This window comes from Otolemur garnettii, unplaced genomic scaffold (genome assembly GCF_000181295.1).
Source record: "Otolemur garnettii isolate 467f Iridium unplaced genomic scaffold, OtoGar3 scaffold00126, whole genome shotgun sequence".
In the NCBI taxonomy this organism is placed as follows: domain Eukaryota; kingdom Metazoa; phylum Chordata; class Mammalia; order Primates; family Galagidae; genus Otolemur; species Otolemur garnettii.
This window is the reverse complement of record NW_003852521.1, coordinates 4,077,881-4,090,662: the sequence shown is the minus strand read 5'-3', so window position 1 is coordinate 4,090,662 and position 12,782 is coordinate 4,077,881. Positions and strand designations below refer to the sequence as shown.

At 40.5% G+C, this 12,782-nt stretch overlaps 1 protein-coding gene across 10 annotated transcripts in view; it reads right to left on the bottom strand.

The window, feature by feature from the left end:
• SYNE1 (spectrin repeat containing nuclear envelope protein 1) overlaps nt 1–12,782 on the bottom strand; it is a 448,631-nt gene that overhangs the window by 155,434 nt on the left and 280,415 nt on the right. For all 10 annotated transcript variants that reach the window (XR_002775281.1, XM_023517949.1, XM_023517955.1 and 7 more), the window contains 4 exons: nt 12,410–12,592; nt 9,738–9,881; nt 5,172–5,366; nt 3,993–4,133 (listed from right to left, as the gene is read on the bottom strand). Coding sequence is in view for 9 of the 10 variants with exons in the window: in XM_023517949.1 (XP_023373717.1) it covers nt 3,993–4,133; nt 5,172–5,366; nt 9,738–9,881; nt 12,410–12,592 (663 nt within the window). In the remaining variant the exon portion in view is untranslated. The remainder of the gene's footprint in view (nt 1–3,992; nt 4,134–5,171; nt 5,367–9,737; nt 9,882–12,409; nt 12,593–12,782) is intronic.

The window sequence follows — 12,782 nt, the reverse complement described above, 5'->3', positions numbered from 1 at the left end:
TAAGAGAAAAGTCTATGAGGAAGTTAAAACTACTCTTAGAAACAAATAATCAAGAAGTTTCTATTCTTGGTTCAAGTTCTCATTACAGGCACAAATTCCTGACTCAGAGGCTGCAGACAGGCCACCTAAAGTCGTCTCTGATGTTCACACATATGGTTTGGCTTATACAGTATTTTAAATTGTTTAAAATCTCTCTTTAACAATATAGAGAGATTTCATAAAAATCCAGATTCATGGCTTCGCTTGCAAACCTTCTTGTATGTAACCTTGGGTCCCACGTCCTTATGGAGACTATTAGTAACTCTAATAGAGAATCATGGCCTCATCTATGTGGAGCAGTGCTGGCCAGGTCCCTGCAGTCCCATCCCTGCTGGGCCTGTTTTTCTTGTTCGTATCACCAAGGTGGACCCCAAATTAAAGTGCACAACTTCTGTACCTAACACCTTCCTGGTTTTGACTTTTCCCACTTCCCCTCCCCTGCCTGCACTGGCCCAGAAAGATCTGCTCTAAAAACATAGCTCTGTACATAGCCACAAGTTCAATTCCTCTATGGTTACCTATTAGCTTTTTGAGGAAGTTCAAATTCATTTGTGTGGCATTCAAGGTTTCTTCCAATGTGGTTCCCACATTCCTCTGAGTTTCAGGGCTCACCTTTCTCCTCCTCCAAACCCATGTTTTGTCAATGACACTGAAATGACTTGCAGTTGCCTTGATGGGCCACTTTTCTTCCAGTGTCCACAGCCTTCCATGTGTGCTTGGCTGGGCCTGAAACACTTCCTCTCACCCCACCCTGTGCACTGAAGCTGCCTAACTTGCTCTCCACTCTCCAAGACAGACGGGGTCATCTCTGGCCCTTGCGGAAAGCCAGCCTAGTTCAGCTGCTCACCCCTCCTTGTCCTCCTGGGAGGTGGTACTGCCCTCTGCCTGGTGGTGGTGCCCACCTCTGCCCTCTCTGGTAATCATTTGCCTGTCCTCACCCACAGAGAGAGCTCCCTGAGGGCTGCCGGGGACACCTCTTTCACTCTTTCTTTCCGTGCAGGCTGTGGAGTGTTTGGTAATAACAGGCGGGCTTATATGTTCGTAACAGATCATACGTGTACAAGCACCTGTAAACGCTGCTATTTTATACACATGGGGGGCAATACTACTACTTCCCACAAGGAAAAGCAAAAAGTAACTCAAGAGTGTCAACACGTTAAATTAAATACTCTATTATAAATAAAAAGGTCTCCAGAAGAGCTAGAATACATTTATTACAAAAATTTTTTTGTGTGTGTTTGTGCCTGGCTCAGGCCTACACACAGGAATGACACCTCCTAGTTTCTTAAAAGGTTTTGAAACGTATCACCTTTTATAGATGAGCTATTTGGATCTATTTGAGGACTAAATAAATGTGATAAACTTAATTAGTCAGTGCTGCAGGTAACTAGTAAATATGTCAGCACTTGGTGTAGTGAGAAATCACCCTTACATATCTAAGAGAATGATCACAAGAAGATTCCTAAGGAAATAAATTTCAATGATTGTCACTACTATTTGATTAGCATTATTCCAGTTGAAAACGTACTTTCATGATTAACACCACATTTCATTTGCACAATTTTGAATTAAGTAGTATCGCTTCCCGTTTACCAACAAGGGAACCAAGGGATTTCCCAGGTCCACTTAGCTTAGAGGAGAAAGAGCTGTGACCCAGGGTGAGCTTCTGATTTGTAGGCCAGTGACTTGGCCTTTATGCTCCTTTCAAACCTAACTTCTCTAAACTCTTCTGCTGGCTCTGAGTCTCAGCTTGCTTCTGAGGGAAATCAAGAATCTGTACCAAATTCTGGGGCCGCCTCATTTCTACTTTAAGTATCTAAACTGTAATTACATTTTAGCTGATAGCTATTGTCAGAGGCTGAACACACTGGCTGTGAGGGGGATCAGGTCGTTACATAATGAGATCTACTTGCAGAAACAGCAATCACAAACCCTTTTGTAACAGCTGTGATTTCATAAGGCAGTTATATTCGGCTGCTCCCTGAAACAGCTGTGCCCATTTTGAACGGGGTTCTGAACTGAAAACTTGACTTCAAGGGATTCTAAATGTCCTCTGCAGTTTCAAGAGATGGTTTTGAAAAGCTAGTGCATCATTGGTCACACTGTTGTATTTTTTTGATGTGCTGTGACTTTCATTACTAAGAATAACATGTGGCTGTTATGACTGGCTTGTTTATTAAGTCGTCAACGCTTAATACACTTATTTTTTAATAGCTTCCTCCGAGTGAGGCTGTCTGACTTAAACTAAAAAAGGCATTTCCCCTAATTCATAGCATCACATGTGTATACATATTTTAAGTTAACAATGTTCTTTAATTAATATTTTCCTGTGACTACAGGAGGGAGGGGGATTACAACAACATAATCTCACTCAGTTTTAGGATTTGGTTAATGTCAAGGAATAATGAAAATGTTTGCACGTTTTATCATCCTCAGGCACCCTCACCTATGCCTGGGCTCTTTAACTCTCCAAGAAATAGCGTGGGGAGTTCAAATTTTAGAAAAGGTGTATATTTTTTCCATAGTATTACTCCCAAGATCAGCAGCTATTCAATTTGAAAATTTTAAGAGCCTTAAGCATATTGTATAAGTTTTTCTCTATGAAAATCTGCTGACGATAGCCTAATTTTTCTGACTCTAATAACATCTGTAACCACAAGGAAGAAACTATCATCAAAGAATGAGTAATATATATTTTTAAATTAGAGTTTGGAGAACAGTTTCCCAAATCCTGCAGGACGCCCCGAACTTCTGCTTTTTTGTTGTTGTTTTCATTTCCTCTTGTCACTTTGTTATTATTCGTCCCAGGTCAACCTTTCCTTTTAGACTGCAAAGTCCTCGCAGGCAGGGCCACTGCTCTCTCCTTGGTTCCCGCCCCCAGTCCCCAGCACAGTCATGTACTGGATAAACGGATGAGTTGAGAACTTCCCTGGAGCTATACTGACTTTTATTAAGAGATCTACATGACTGTATTGTCTAAAGGTTTTGTTACTTTTCTATTTCTTTTTTTTTTTCTTCAGTAAGGGGATTCTCCTTATCACAGAATTCTATTTTGAATGCTTTTACTTTAAACTCAAGATGATATAACTGATTTATAATATAGCTTATAGAGCATTTGCTCTGTTCAGTGCCTCTCCCTTAATAATGTAACTCAACTTCTTTGAACACTGACACAGAGTAACATAATTCAATTTTTTTTATTGTTTTGACTGAACAAAGCTTAACATGTATTCAAAGTTTTTGGTTATTGTAAAAGCATCTTTTTTATTTCTAGCCAATATTTCTCTGGCTAGAAAACTTTCTGACATTTTAGTATAATCTATGCTTTACAATGCACGGGAAAAAGACGCCTACTAACAAAAAGATGTAATCCTGATTTCATAGGAAATAAAAGATTATTGAAAAATAAGCAAAAACCTCAAATCTACTAGTCAGCCCAGTAAATACATTCCTTAAATTGGTTCGTAAATAGTAATTTTTTAAAAAAGTATAATGTAATATACGTTGTTTCCCATCTTCAAAATCTGAGCTAGTAAATATCAACACAAGACTATATTTAATGAATGTGAAAGTTGTCATAGAATCATGTTTTTTTTACAATGGTGACAGAACCTCCGTTCTCTGCTAGGATGCAGAACCCCATTCTAGATGACTGGTAGACGCTAAAGCCAGTACACCTTAGGACAGGGTATTCTTGGGTTATAATTCCTTCCCATGACCCAATTTTTGCTCATCTCATTGTCAGCAGGCCAGGAGAGGAGAGGATATCCTGACTCCGTGGTCTCACATGGCAATCACAGCTAGTGCCACTATAAGACCTCATGGTGTGCCCCTGGAACCAAATAAAATAACGTCTAAGCTCCCTCCCTAGAGCCTAATGAAAACAGAGACAGAGAATGGAGTCCTGCATCTGCCCAGAGATGGTTGCTAGATGAATGTCAAGTGGAAAGTACCTGGTTAACAGAAGCATCTGTATTAGCCACAGGTGAGGGAGAGCGACAGGCAGGTGGAGAAGAAATCTCACTGCTGGTTCCCTCCTCCCCAGACTCCTCAGTGACAGGTGACAGCAATGTGTGACAGCGCCCTGCAGTCATCTAGCACATAAAACGTAGTCCAAAGGACATGAAAACCAGTTAGCTATGTTAACAAAAGCCCTGACCGGGCACAGGTCAAAACAGAGATCATTATATAACAAAGGTTAGAATTACTAGAACTCAAATTCACACATTAATTCTGGGTTAGTATTGAAAAGTTTCATCTTCAAGACAGTATGTTTCTGGAAATCATTTATAGAACAATCAGGGATGCGAGTACATAAGACATTTAGGAGTTTTGGTGTTGATTAAATACTTCTTTAATTTGTTTTCCTTTTTTAAAATGTATCTTTATAAATAACTAGAAAAGTCGTAAATCACACAAAGAAGAAAAGGGCCTATGAAATAACCTTTGGTCTTTGTGGGCATCTCAAGTGCCTACCACCTTGAGAGACAAACACACCCAAAGTAATATATTGCCAAAGGGGCCCAGGATATGGTTATACATTGTCAGAGGCATAGAACACACGGGGTATACCCAGCCCCGGAAAACACCACAGTTACCAGAATACTCAATGCATTTGAGTTGCCAAGTGAATGGGGAAATAATGGTGCAGAATTGAAAATAATAAAGTTTATTTCAATTCAAGGCTAAACTTTGGTTTGTCTATTTTCTTATATTTCTAACAATAGCTTTTCTTCCAAATGTCATTACACTTTTATACAACAGAGTACATGCACATATGTAGTTAGCTAGTTAGCTTGGAAATATGTACCGTGATCCCATCCCTCAGAAAACTAAACCCGAAGCTCAGAGCCGCTCAGCATGACTTCTACATCACAAACGAAGGCAGGGCGTGTTAAGTAACTCCGCGGTCTTTAGCAAATACAGTAGTTTCCTTTCAACTGTCATTGTTTACAGTGTCAAAGACTGGCTCCCGGCCAAATGCAGTCAGCGAGAGTTCAGGAAACTCTTCTTCAACTTGAATCTGCTAAATCTAAGGCTGATCCCTGCCATCAACCCTGGGGAGGGAACATGGAGCCCCTGGCTAGCCTCCCGGTCAGGAGCAGAGCGGCCAGGACTGGCTGCAGCCTTACCATGACCACAGAGGGGTGGGCCGTAGGCGCGGGGAGGAGCTCTCCATCCAGGTCCTCGCCGGCTCCCGCCAGCCCCTCCACCTCGGTCACCGTCAGCAGCATGGTGGCGTGCCTGGCTTTCATCGTCAGCATCTTGCACTTGGAATTCAAGGAGGCGATCTGCTCCTGGTAGCCCTTGATTTTCTGAGCCAGCTCCTGAGGAAACACCCCCCCCGCCCCCCGGGGTGTCAGAGCAGCATCAAAAGGAAACAGCAGCAGCCGCGTTCACCTTCCTGCAGCGCCGGCCAATGAGCGCGGAGCCGGGAGGCAGGATGTGGCTGCGCAGGCGGCGCCGCGGCCCGGGCATCCGCGCGGGGAGTCCGCGGCGGCCGCTCGGCGGCTGAGCCAGCGCGAGGCACCGAATGGCTTCCAATGCCGACAGATGCCCCCCAGGCCATAGGGAACAAGGAGAACCGGCAACTGCCCCGAAAAAGCGAAAGCCTCTGAAATTTACGAGATGGTTCATGCCATGGAAATGAGGTCATGTGATGACTGAAACCTCCAGAAATTGCAGTGCTCAGCCCTTACCAGGCTGAGTACACCCAACAGAGATGACGGTCACTTATTATGCATAGGGTCACTTAGAAAACTGCCTGTCCGGTCCTGTTCCTGGGATTTTTTTTCTAGGTAGATTAGATATTACATAGGGAATTTTAATTTCTTATGCAGATTATACCCCAAATAAAATTCTGTACATTCATCAGATTTTCTCTCATGTGTTCATTCTATCATGTTGCAACTGTTGCTGACGTTTCAACTAGAGCTTTGAACGTGATGTTCTGTTCAAACTGAATGGCTTTTAATTTTGTTTGTCTTTGGAAAAAATTATTCTGAGAGATGCAACTTTTTGAACTAAGAGCTTATCAGAAATTTGTTCTGGACAGCACATCGCTCTTAAAAAGGTAGCTATAGGTTCATTTTAGGACTACAATAATCCTAAAATATTAAAGTTACAATTTTTGCTTAAGTATTAAATGCAGTAAATATTAATATTGAAGTTATTAATATTAAAAAATGAAAATACATTCTAAAACATGAATTCTGCAAGTACAAAACTATTACTATTTTTTTTATTCCTTTCTTTGGGCCTTTGCCTGAGAAGAATTCATTTAGTGTTTGTAGAGAATGCATTTTGGAATAGACATTAAATGTCATTGTCTTTAAAATGATGATGTGTATATGTATACATATACAGTCATCCCTTTGTATGTGAGGGGGATTCGTTCCAGGACCCCCCTGGGATACCAAAATCCAGGGATGCTTCAGTCCCTGGTACACAATGACATGTAACCTACACACACTCTCCCAAATACTTCAAATCAATGAACTCCAAGGTCCAGACTACAGACCCGTACCAGTCTGTGGCCTGGCCTGTTAGCAACCCTGCCACCCAGCAGGTGAGCAAGTGAGCAAAGCTTCCTACGTCATTGTCACCCATCACCCCGAGATGGGACCATCTAGTTGCAGGAAAACGAGCTCAGAGCTCCCACTGATTTTGCATTACGGTGAGTTGAATAATTGTATCCTTATGTATTACAATGTAATAATAATAGGAAGAAAAGTTCATAATAAATGCAATGCAGTTGAATTATCCTGAAACCATTACCCACCACAACCCTGTGCAAAAAGTGTCTTCCACAGAATAAGTTCTTAGTGACAAAAAGGTTGGGGACCTCTGCTTTAAATCATCTCTAGATCACTTATAGCCAATACAAGGTAAATGCTGTGAAACAGGTGTTCCAATGTATTGTTAAGGAAATAATGACAAGAAAAATACATGAACAGGTACAGATGCAACCATCCATTTTTTTCCCCAAATATTTTCCATCTATGGTCAGTTGACTCCATGGATGTGGAACTCACAGATGTGAAAGGCCAGCTGTGTATGTGTATAAAACAAACACGCCACACATGTTATTGTTGTTTTGTTTGTTTCTTCTCTCCCATTAAAAACTGAATGGAGAGAAAACACTCAGCCAGCTGCCTGTTCCTTGACTTCCACTATCTTACAAATTCTTAAACCAAGGATTTAAAAAGTGGAAATTACTGTTTACCTCTAGGGTTGCAGATACTTGGGTAAACATAAGAGGGCACTTAAAAAAAAAAAAGGTGATAAAATAGCTATTTACTACATCTACTCTTGTGGTTAGGAAATAGACACTCAAAAATGATACTTATTATATTTAGTTATCTTGCACTTGTAGAAACAATGGTCCCTTTTTGGTACCAGGCACAGGTTGCATGGAAGACAATTTTCCCATGGGTGGGATGGCAGTGATGGGACAGGAGGCAGCACTCAGGCAGTGACACAAGTGATGGGGAGAGGCTGTAAATACACAGGAAGCTTCTCCCACTCACCTGTTACTCACCTTGGGTTTGAACTGGTACTGGTCTGTGGGTTAGGGACGGCAGATGCAGAAGACATCTACCAGCTTACTGGGCTCCTTGAATCAATCCTAAGTCACTAAGCTTTCTTACCATGGCTTGCAGAATTAGGGTAAATTTGAGGTCTCTTTGTGAAGACCAAGTTAGTCTTTGCCCTTCTACTCTTTGTAACCACATGGCTTGGCACAGCTCCCACTACAGTACCCTGCAAAGGTGGGACTGTGCTGACAGCACCCCTTGTTTCCTGTCTTGGAATTCTCAACTTTATTGTGTATAAAATCCACTTGGTTTATTTGTTTAAAATGCAACTTTGGTCACCACATCCAAAGATTTGCATGTACTGGGTTTATGAGAATCTGCATTTCATAGTTAGCCCCAGGGACTCTAATGTATGCAACTCCCTTTGAGAAAGAGTTCTCTAGAACATTCTTTTGTAAGTATAAACCTGCTTGTTTCTCATTACCTTCATGTGTTAGTTATTCATCTGTGATGAAATCAACAAAAATAGAATGGAGCCCTGGGTTAATGTATTACCCATTCTAGGAAATACCCACAAGGGTTGTCTGGAAGGTATCCAGCCACAGTTAATACTATTTATCACATTATAGAGCTGGATACTTTGTGAATATCCCTTGCATTTAAATTTTTATTAGGTAATTCTGAAAATGTGTATGAAGGTGGAAATTTCAGGTACAGTGGCCATTCAAAGAAAAGCAGGCCTCTGGGGGCAGCCTCTGACATTCAGGGTGGGCCAGCTGTGTTGGGTGGAGAGCAAAGAGGTCTGAGTGTTCTCTACCATGATTTAAAAGTGGCAGGGTAAAGTTTTCAAATTAAATGCAACCTTCAAAAAATATAGAAAATGAAATGTAAATTCCTTACAAATTAATAAATTATTAGTTATTTTTATGAGTTAAAGTAATCATTATAAAAGCCAGATTCCCCTTAAGATTGAAATTCAATTAAATGCAGACTGAAAATACAGGAAACCCCTCCGACTTCCAAATTTTCACATTATCATCAGTCAGGCATTCTCTACTAGGCACTTTCCTTCCTGTGTTTATTTTAAACATACAGTGAACCTCACCCGAGGACTAAATTACTTTGTAAATAAAATAGTTGTGTATGTGATTAGTGTATTGTAAATATCAAGAAATTAAAGAATTAATTGCATTGGGAGAAAGGTGTTGAGCTTTCCCATCTTTAGAAAAGCAACACTTGATTCTTCTGAGAATCTAACTACGATATTTGTTTTGGAAAAATTGTTTGTTGGTCTCATAGCAAAATTAAAATAGAGCAAATGGAAGGGTCAACTGAATGCCCGGCCCTGACAAAGAAATAAGACACATCCCTCCCAGTTACTTCCTAAAATTCATGGTGCTATAAACCAGACCCCAAGGGAAAGAGTGTACTTGACTTACACGGAATTGACGGATTAAGAAAGGAAACTCACAGCTAAGTGGGCTCAACCACTGGAGAGCTGTGATCTGAGGGGCCAAGTCTCCAAGCCACAAGCAGTCTCCAAGGCATAAGTAAATGATACCAGAGGAACAAAGAAGGTGGCACATTTGAAAGCAGGGGAAATGCTAACAGGCCCAATCTGAAAATTAGTAAGGTAAACAAAATGGACCATCTTCTGATTTCGGTGAAAGGAACTGAAATAACTTAATATTTCAAAGAACGTATTTTCTTTTAGCATGAAATACTCCTTTGTTAAGAGGGTGATCTATGTAGCAAAGCTCTGAGTGTTGCCATTTCTTGTAAGTTTTAAAAACAAGAAGTAGATTATGTTTTAGTATATTAACTGTGGGAATTTGGAGTTCAAGAGATAATCAGTGGTGGTGGGGGGGTCCCAGTGGAGATGTTTTAAGAAGTCGTAAAATCAGGGGAAGAGTCATGTTACTAGATCAGCAAAACTTGCATTCAATATGCAAAGACAGTCAAAGAGGCTGGCCAAGAACTGAACACCCTGGGCTTGCAGGCCTGGGGAAATTTTCCTCTTTCATTCAATAGAAATCAACCATATAATCTAGTCAAGCCGTGTAAGCCAGGGGAAACTTTTGTCTTTTATTCACCAGGAATAACCAGATATTCTAATGGAGCCAGTTTCCTGCCCTGGGTATACTGCCCACATTCCTGTCTCACCTCGTGCCGAGAAATCTGTGCTTGCAGCTCCTGGATGTTACTGGTGGCCACGGGTTTATCCTCAATTTCCCTGTGGGCTCCTTCTATCAGTTGCTGGAGATGCTTCATTTCTTGCTCATATTGTTCATACTGCACCACAGCCTCCTTTGAAGAAAAAAAAAAACCACAAACACACATGATTTTCTTTCTCTATAAATAACCGGGTAAGCGATTCTGTACCACTGTCTGCCAAACTGTAATGTTAACTCCCATTCGCCTGTGTATCTAGGGAATAAAGAAATGAGGAGTAAAATCCCTACACTGCTCAGATTTTTAACTTTACTTGGATATTTCAGAGCTTTCGCTTTAAAATACTGTAGCCACATTTTTGATGGAAACAAAAATAGTTAAGTGGAATAGAAAACCAGGAGATGAAACTAACATCTTATAGCCACCTAATCTTTGATAAACCAAACAAGAACATATACTGGAAGGAAGACTAGCTACTCAACAAATGTGCTGGGAGAACTGGATATCCATGTGTAAAAGACTAATCCTGGGTGGTGCCTGTAGCTCAAGGAGTAGGGCATCCGCCCCTTATGCCAGGGGTGGTAGGTTCAAACCCAGCCCCAACCAAAAAAAAAAAAAATATATTGATGCTTCCCACCTTATATGATGCTTATGTTCTATCTTCCACACCTTTTTCCATTGACAAAAATTGATTCAAGATGGATAAAAGACCTAAATTTAAGGCATGAAATGGTAAAAATCCTCAAAGAAAGCACGGGAAAAACACTTGAAGATAACAGCCTGGGGAAAGACTTTCTGATGAAGACTTCTGTGGCAAATGCAACAAGAATAAAAATAAACAAATGAGATTTAATTAAACTGAAACACTGTACAGCTAAGGAGACAACAACCAAAGAAAATAGATAATCTACACAATGTGCATACTTTGAATCAGACAAAAGCTTAATAACTAGGATCTACAGACAACTCAAATTAAATCAACATAAAAAGAGCCAGCAATCTCTTATGTCACTGGGCAAGAAAGATGAATAGAACCTTCTCTAAAGAAGACAGATGAATGGCTAACAAACATGAAAAATGCTAGTCATCCCTAATCATTAGAGAAATGAAAATCAAAACCACCCTGAGATACCATCTAACCCCAGAATGGGGCACATCACAAAATCTCAAAACTGCAGATGCTGGCATGGATGTGGAGAGAAGGGGACATGTACTTTTACCCTGCTGGTGGGACTGCATACTAATACAACCATTTTGGATGGTCACATGGAGAACCCTCAAAGAACTCAAACTAGACCTCCCATTTGGTCCTGCAATTCTATTATTAGGCATCTACCCAGAAGAGAAAAAACCCTAAGGACACTTGCACTAGACTATTTATTGCAGCTCAATTTACAATTGCCAAAATGTGGAAACAGCCTAAATGCCCACAAACCCAGGAATGGATTAACAAGCTGTGGTATATGTATATCATGGAATACTATTCAGCCACTAAAAAGATGGAGATTTTACATCTTTTATATTAACATGGATGGAAATGGAATACATTCTTCTTAGTAAAGCATCACAAGAATGGAGAAGCAAGAATCCTATGTACTCAATTCTGATATGAGGATAATTAATGACCTAGTACAGGTGGTGGAGGGAGAGCAGGGAGAGAGAGAGAGGAAGGGGGTTGAGGGGTCGCTGTGTGTGACATACCTTTTAGGGGTGGGACACAATTATAAGAGGGACTTTACCCAACAAATCCAATCAATGTAACCTGGTTCTTTGAACCCTCAATGAATCCACCACCACCAACAACAACAACAAAAAAATAGTTAAGTGGTAGGATTCACTGTCTTCTCCCTACTCTTACTGTCCTGAGGATAGAAGACAAGTGTCAGAAGGTGGGAAGCAGTATGGAAAACTCGATTATTTTATTTTTCCATTCAAGAAATACTGAACATATAAGTAAGACACTTGATTAAGCTCTGTAGTAGGGGATAAAACTATGAATTGTATGTAACTTCCAGACCCAGGAATTTACTCTTCGACAAATTACAAAATATCCTGAGGTGCAAGGATGGTTGATCAAATGAACCACTAGCGATTTCAATCAGAAATTATTTATATACTTTTTCTGGATAAAGCAGGAGATGTTATTTGAAGGAGATATAAAGAAAATACTGTCATTCTCCATGGCAAATGACTTCCTCTCATTGGGTGAAGAGACTTAAAAGTTAAATTTGAATTCCCTTTTTAGGCACTCAGAAGAAAATGCATTGAATACCTCAGAAGAAAATGCATTGAATTTGAAATAAAAAAATTGTAACATAGGATAACAGTAAATCCATATTGCCAGGTTCTAGATGATTCTCAGATGAATAATAAGAGATAAAAATCTATAATGAGATATGAAATTGATCTTTGCGGGTTGTTCTTTATAGAAGATATCACTATGAGATCGTTTTTCACCAAAGGATATTTTTTATATAGCTTTCCCTAGGCTTCTGTGGGTGATCCAAATGACAGCATTTTAATCTCCTTGTTTTATAAAACCACAACAGCCTGTCAGATGTAACACTCTGGATGTGCTTTGATGGCTGAGCCCACACAAGGCTATGAAAAGAAGCCCATGACTCATGTGTGATTGCTGTGCGGCGTGGGGGCCGTGCACCTGCCTGCATGATGTCACACTGCTGGATGGCCGTGTGCTGCAGCCGGCTGGCCTCCTCCTGCAGGCGCAGGGCAGCATGGCACAGGGGCAAGCTGGCCACCACATCCTCGGGGATCCGGAGGGCGCTCTGGCACAGCTGCACAGCCTGCACCTTCGGCTTCAGTGACTCCATCTCGGACAGCAAATGCTGAAAATACAGTTGTGTAGTTCAAAGATTTAATCATTCATTCATTATTATGAATTATTAATCATTCATTTCATAAGCAAAAGACATTTACTAAATTATAGCTGCATTACGAGTTATAAGTATTTTGCAAGGAATATGTTTTAAACGATGCTGAGTTTAAAGTAGTTTTCCTTGCTATCTTCTTTTTTAA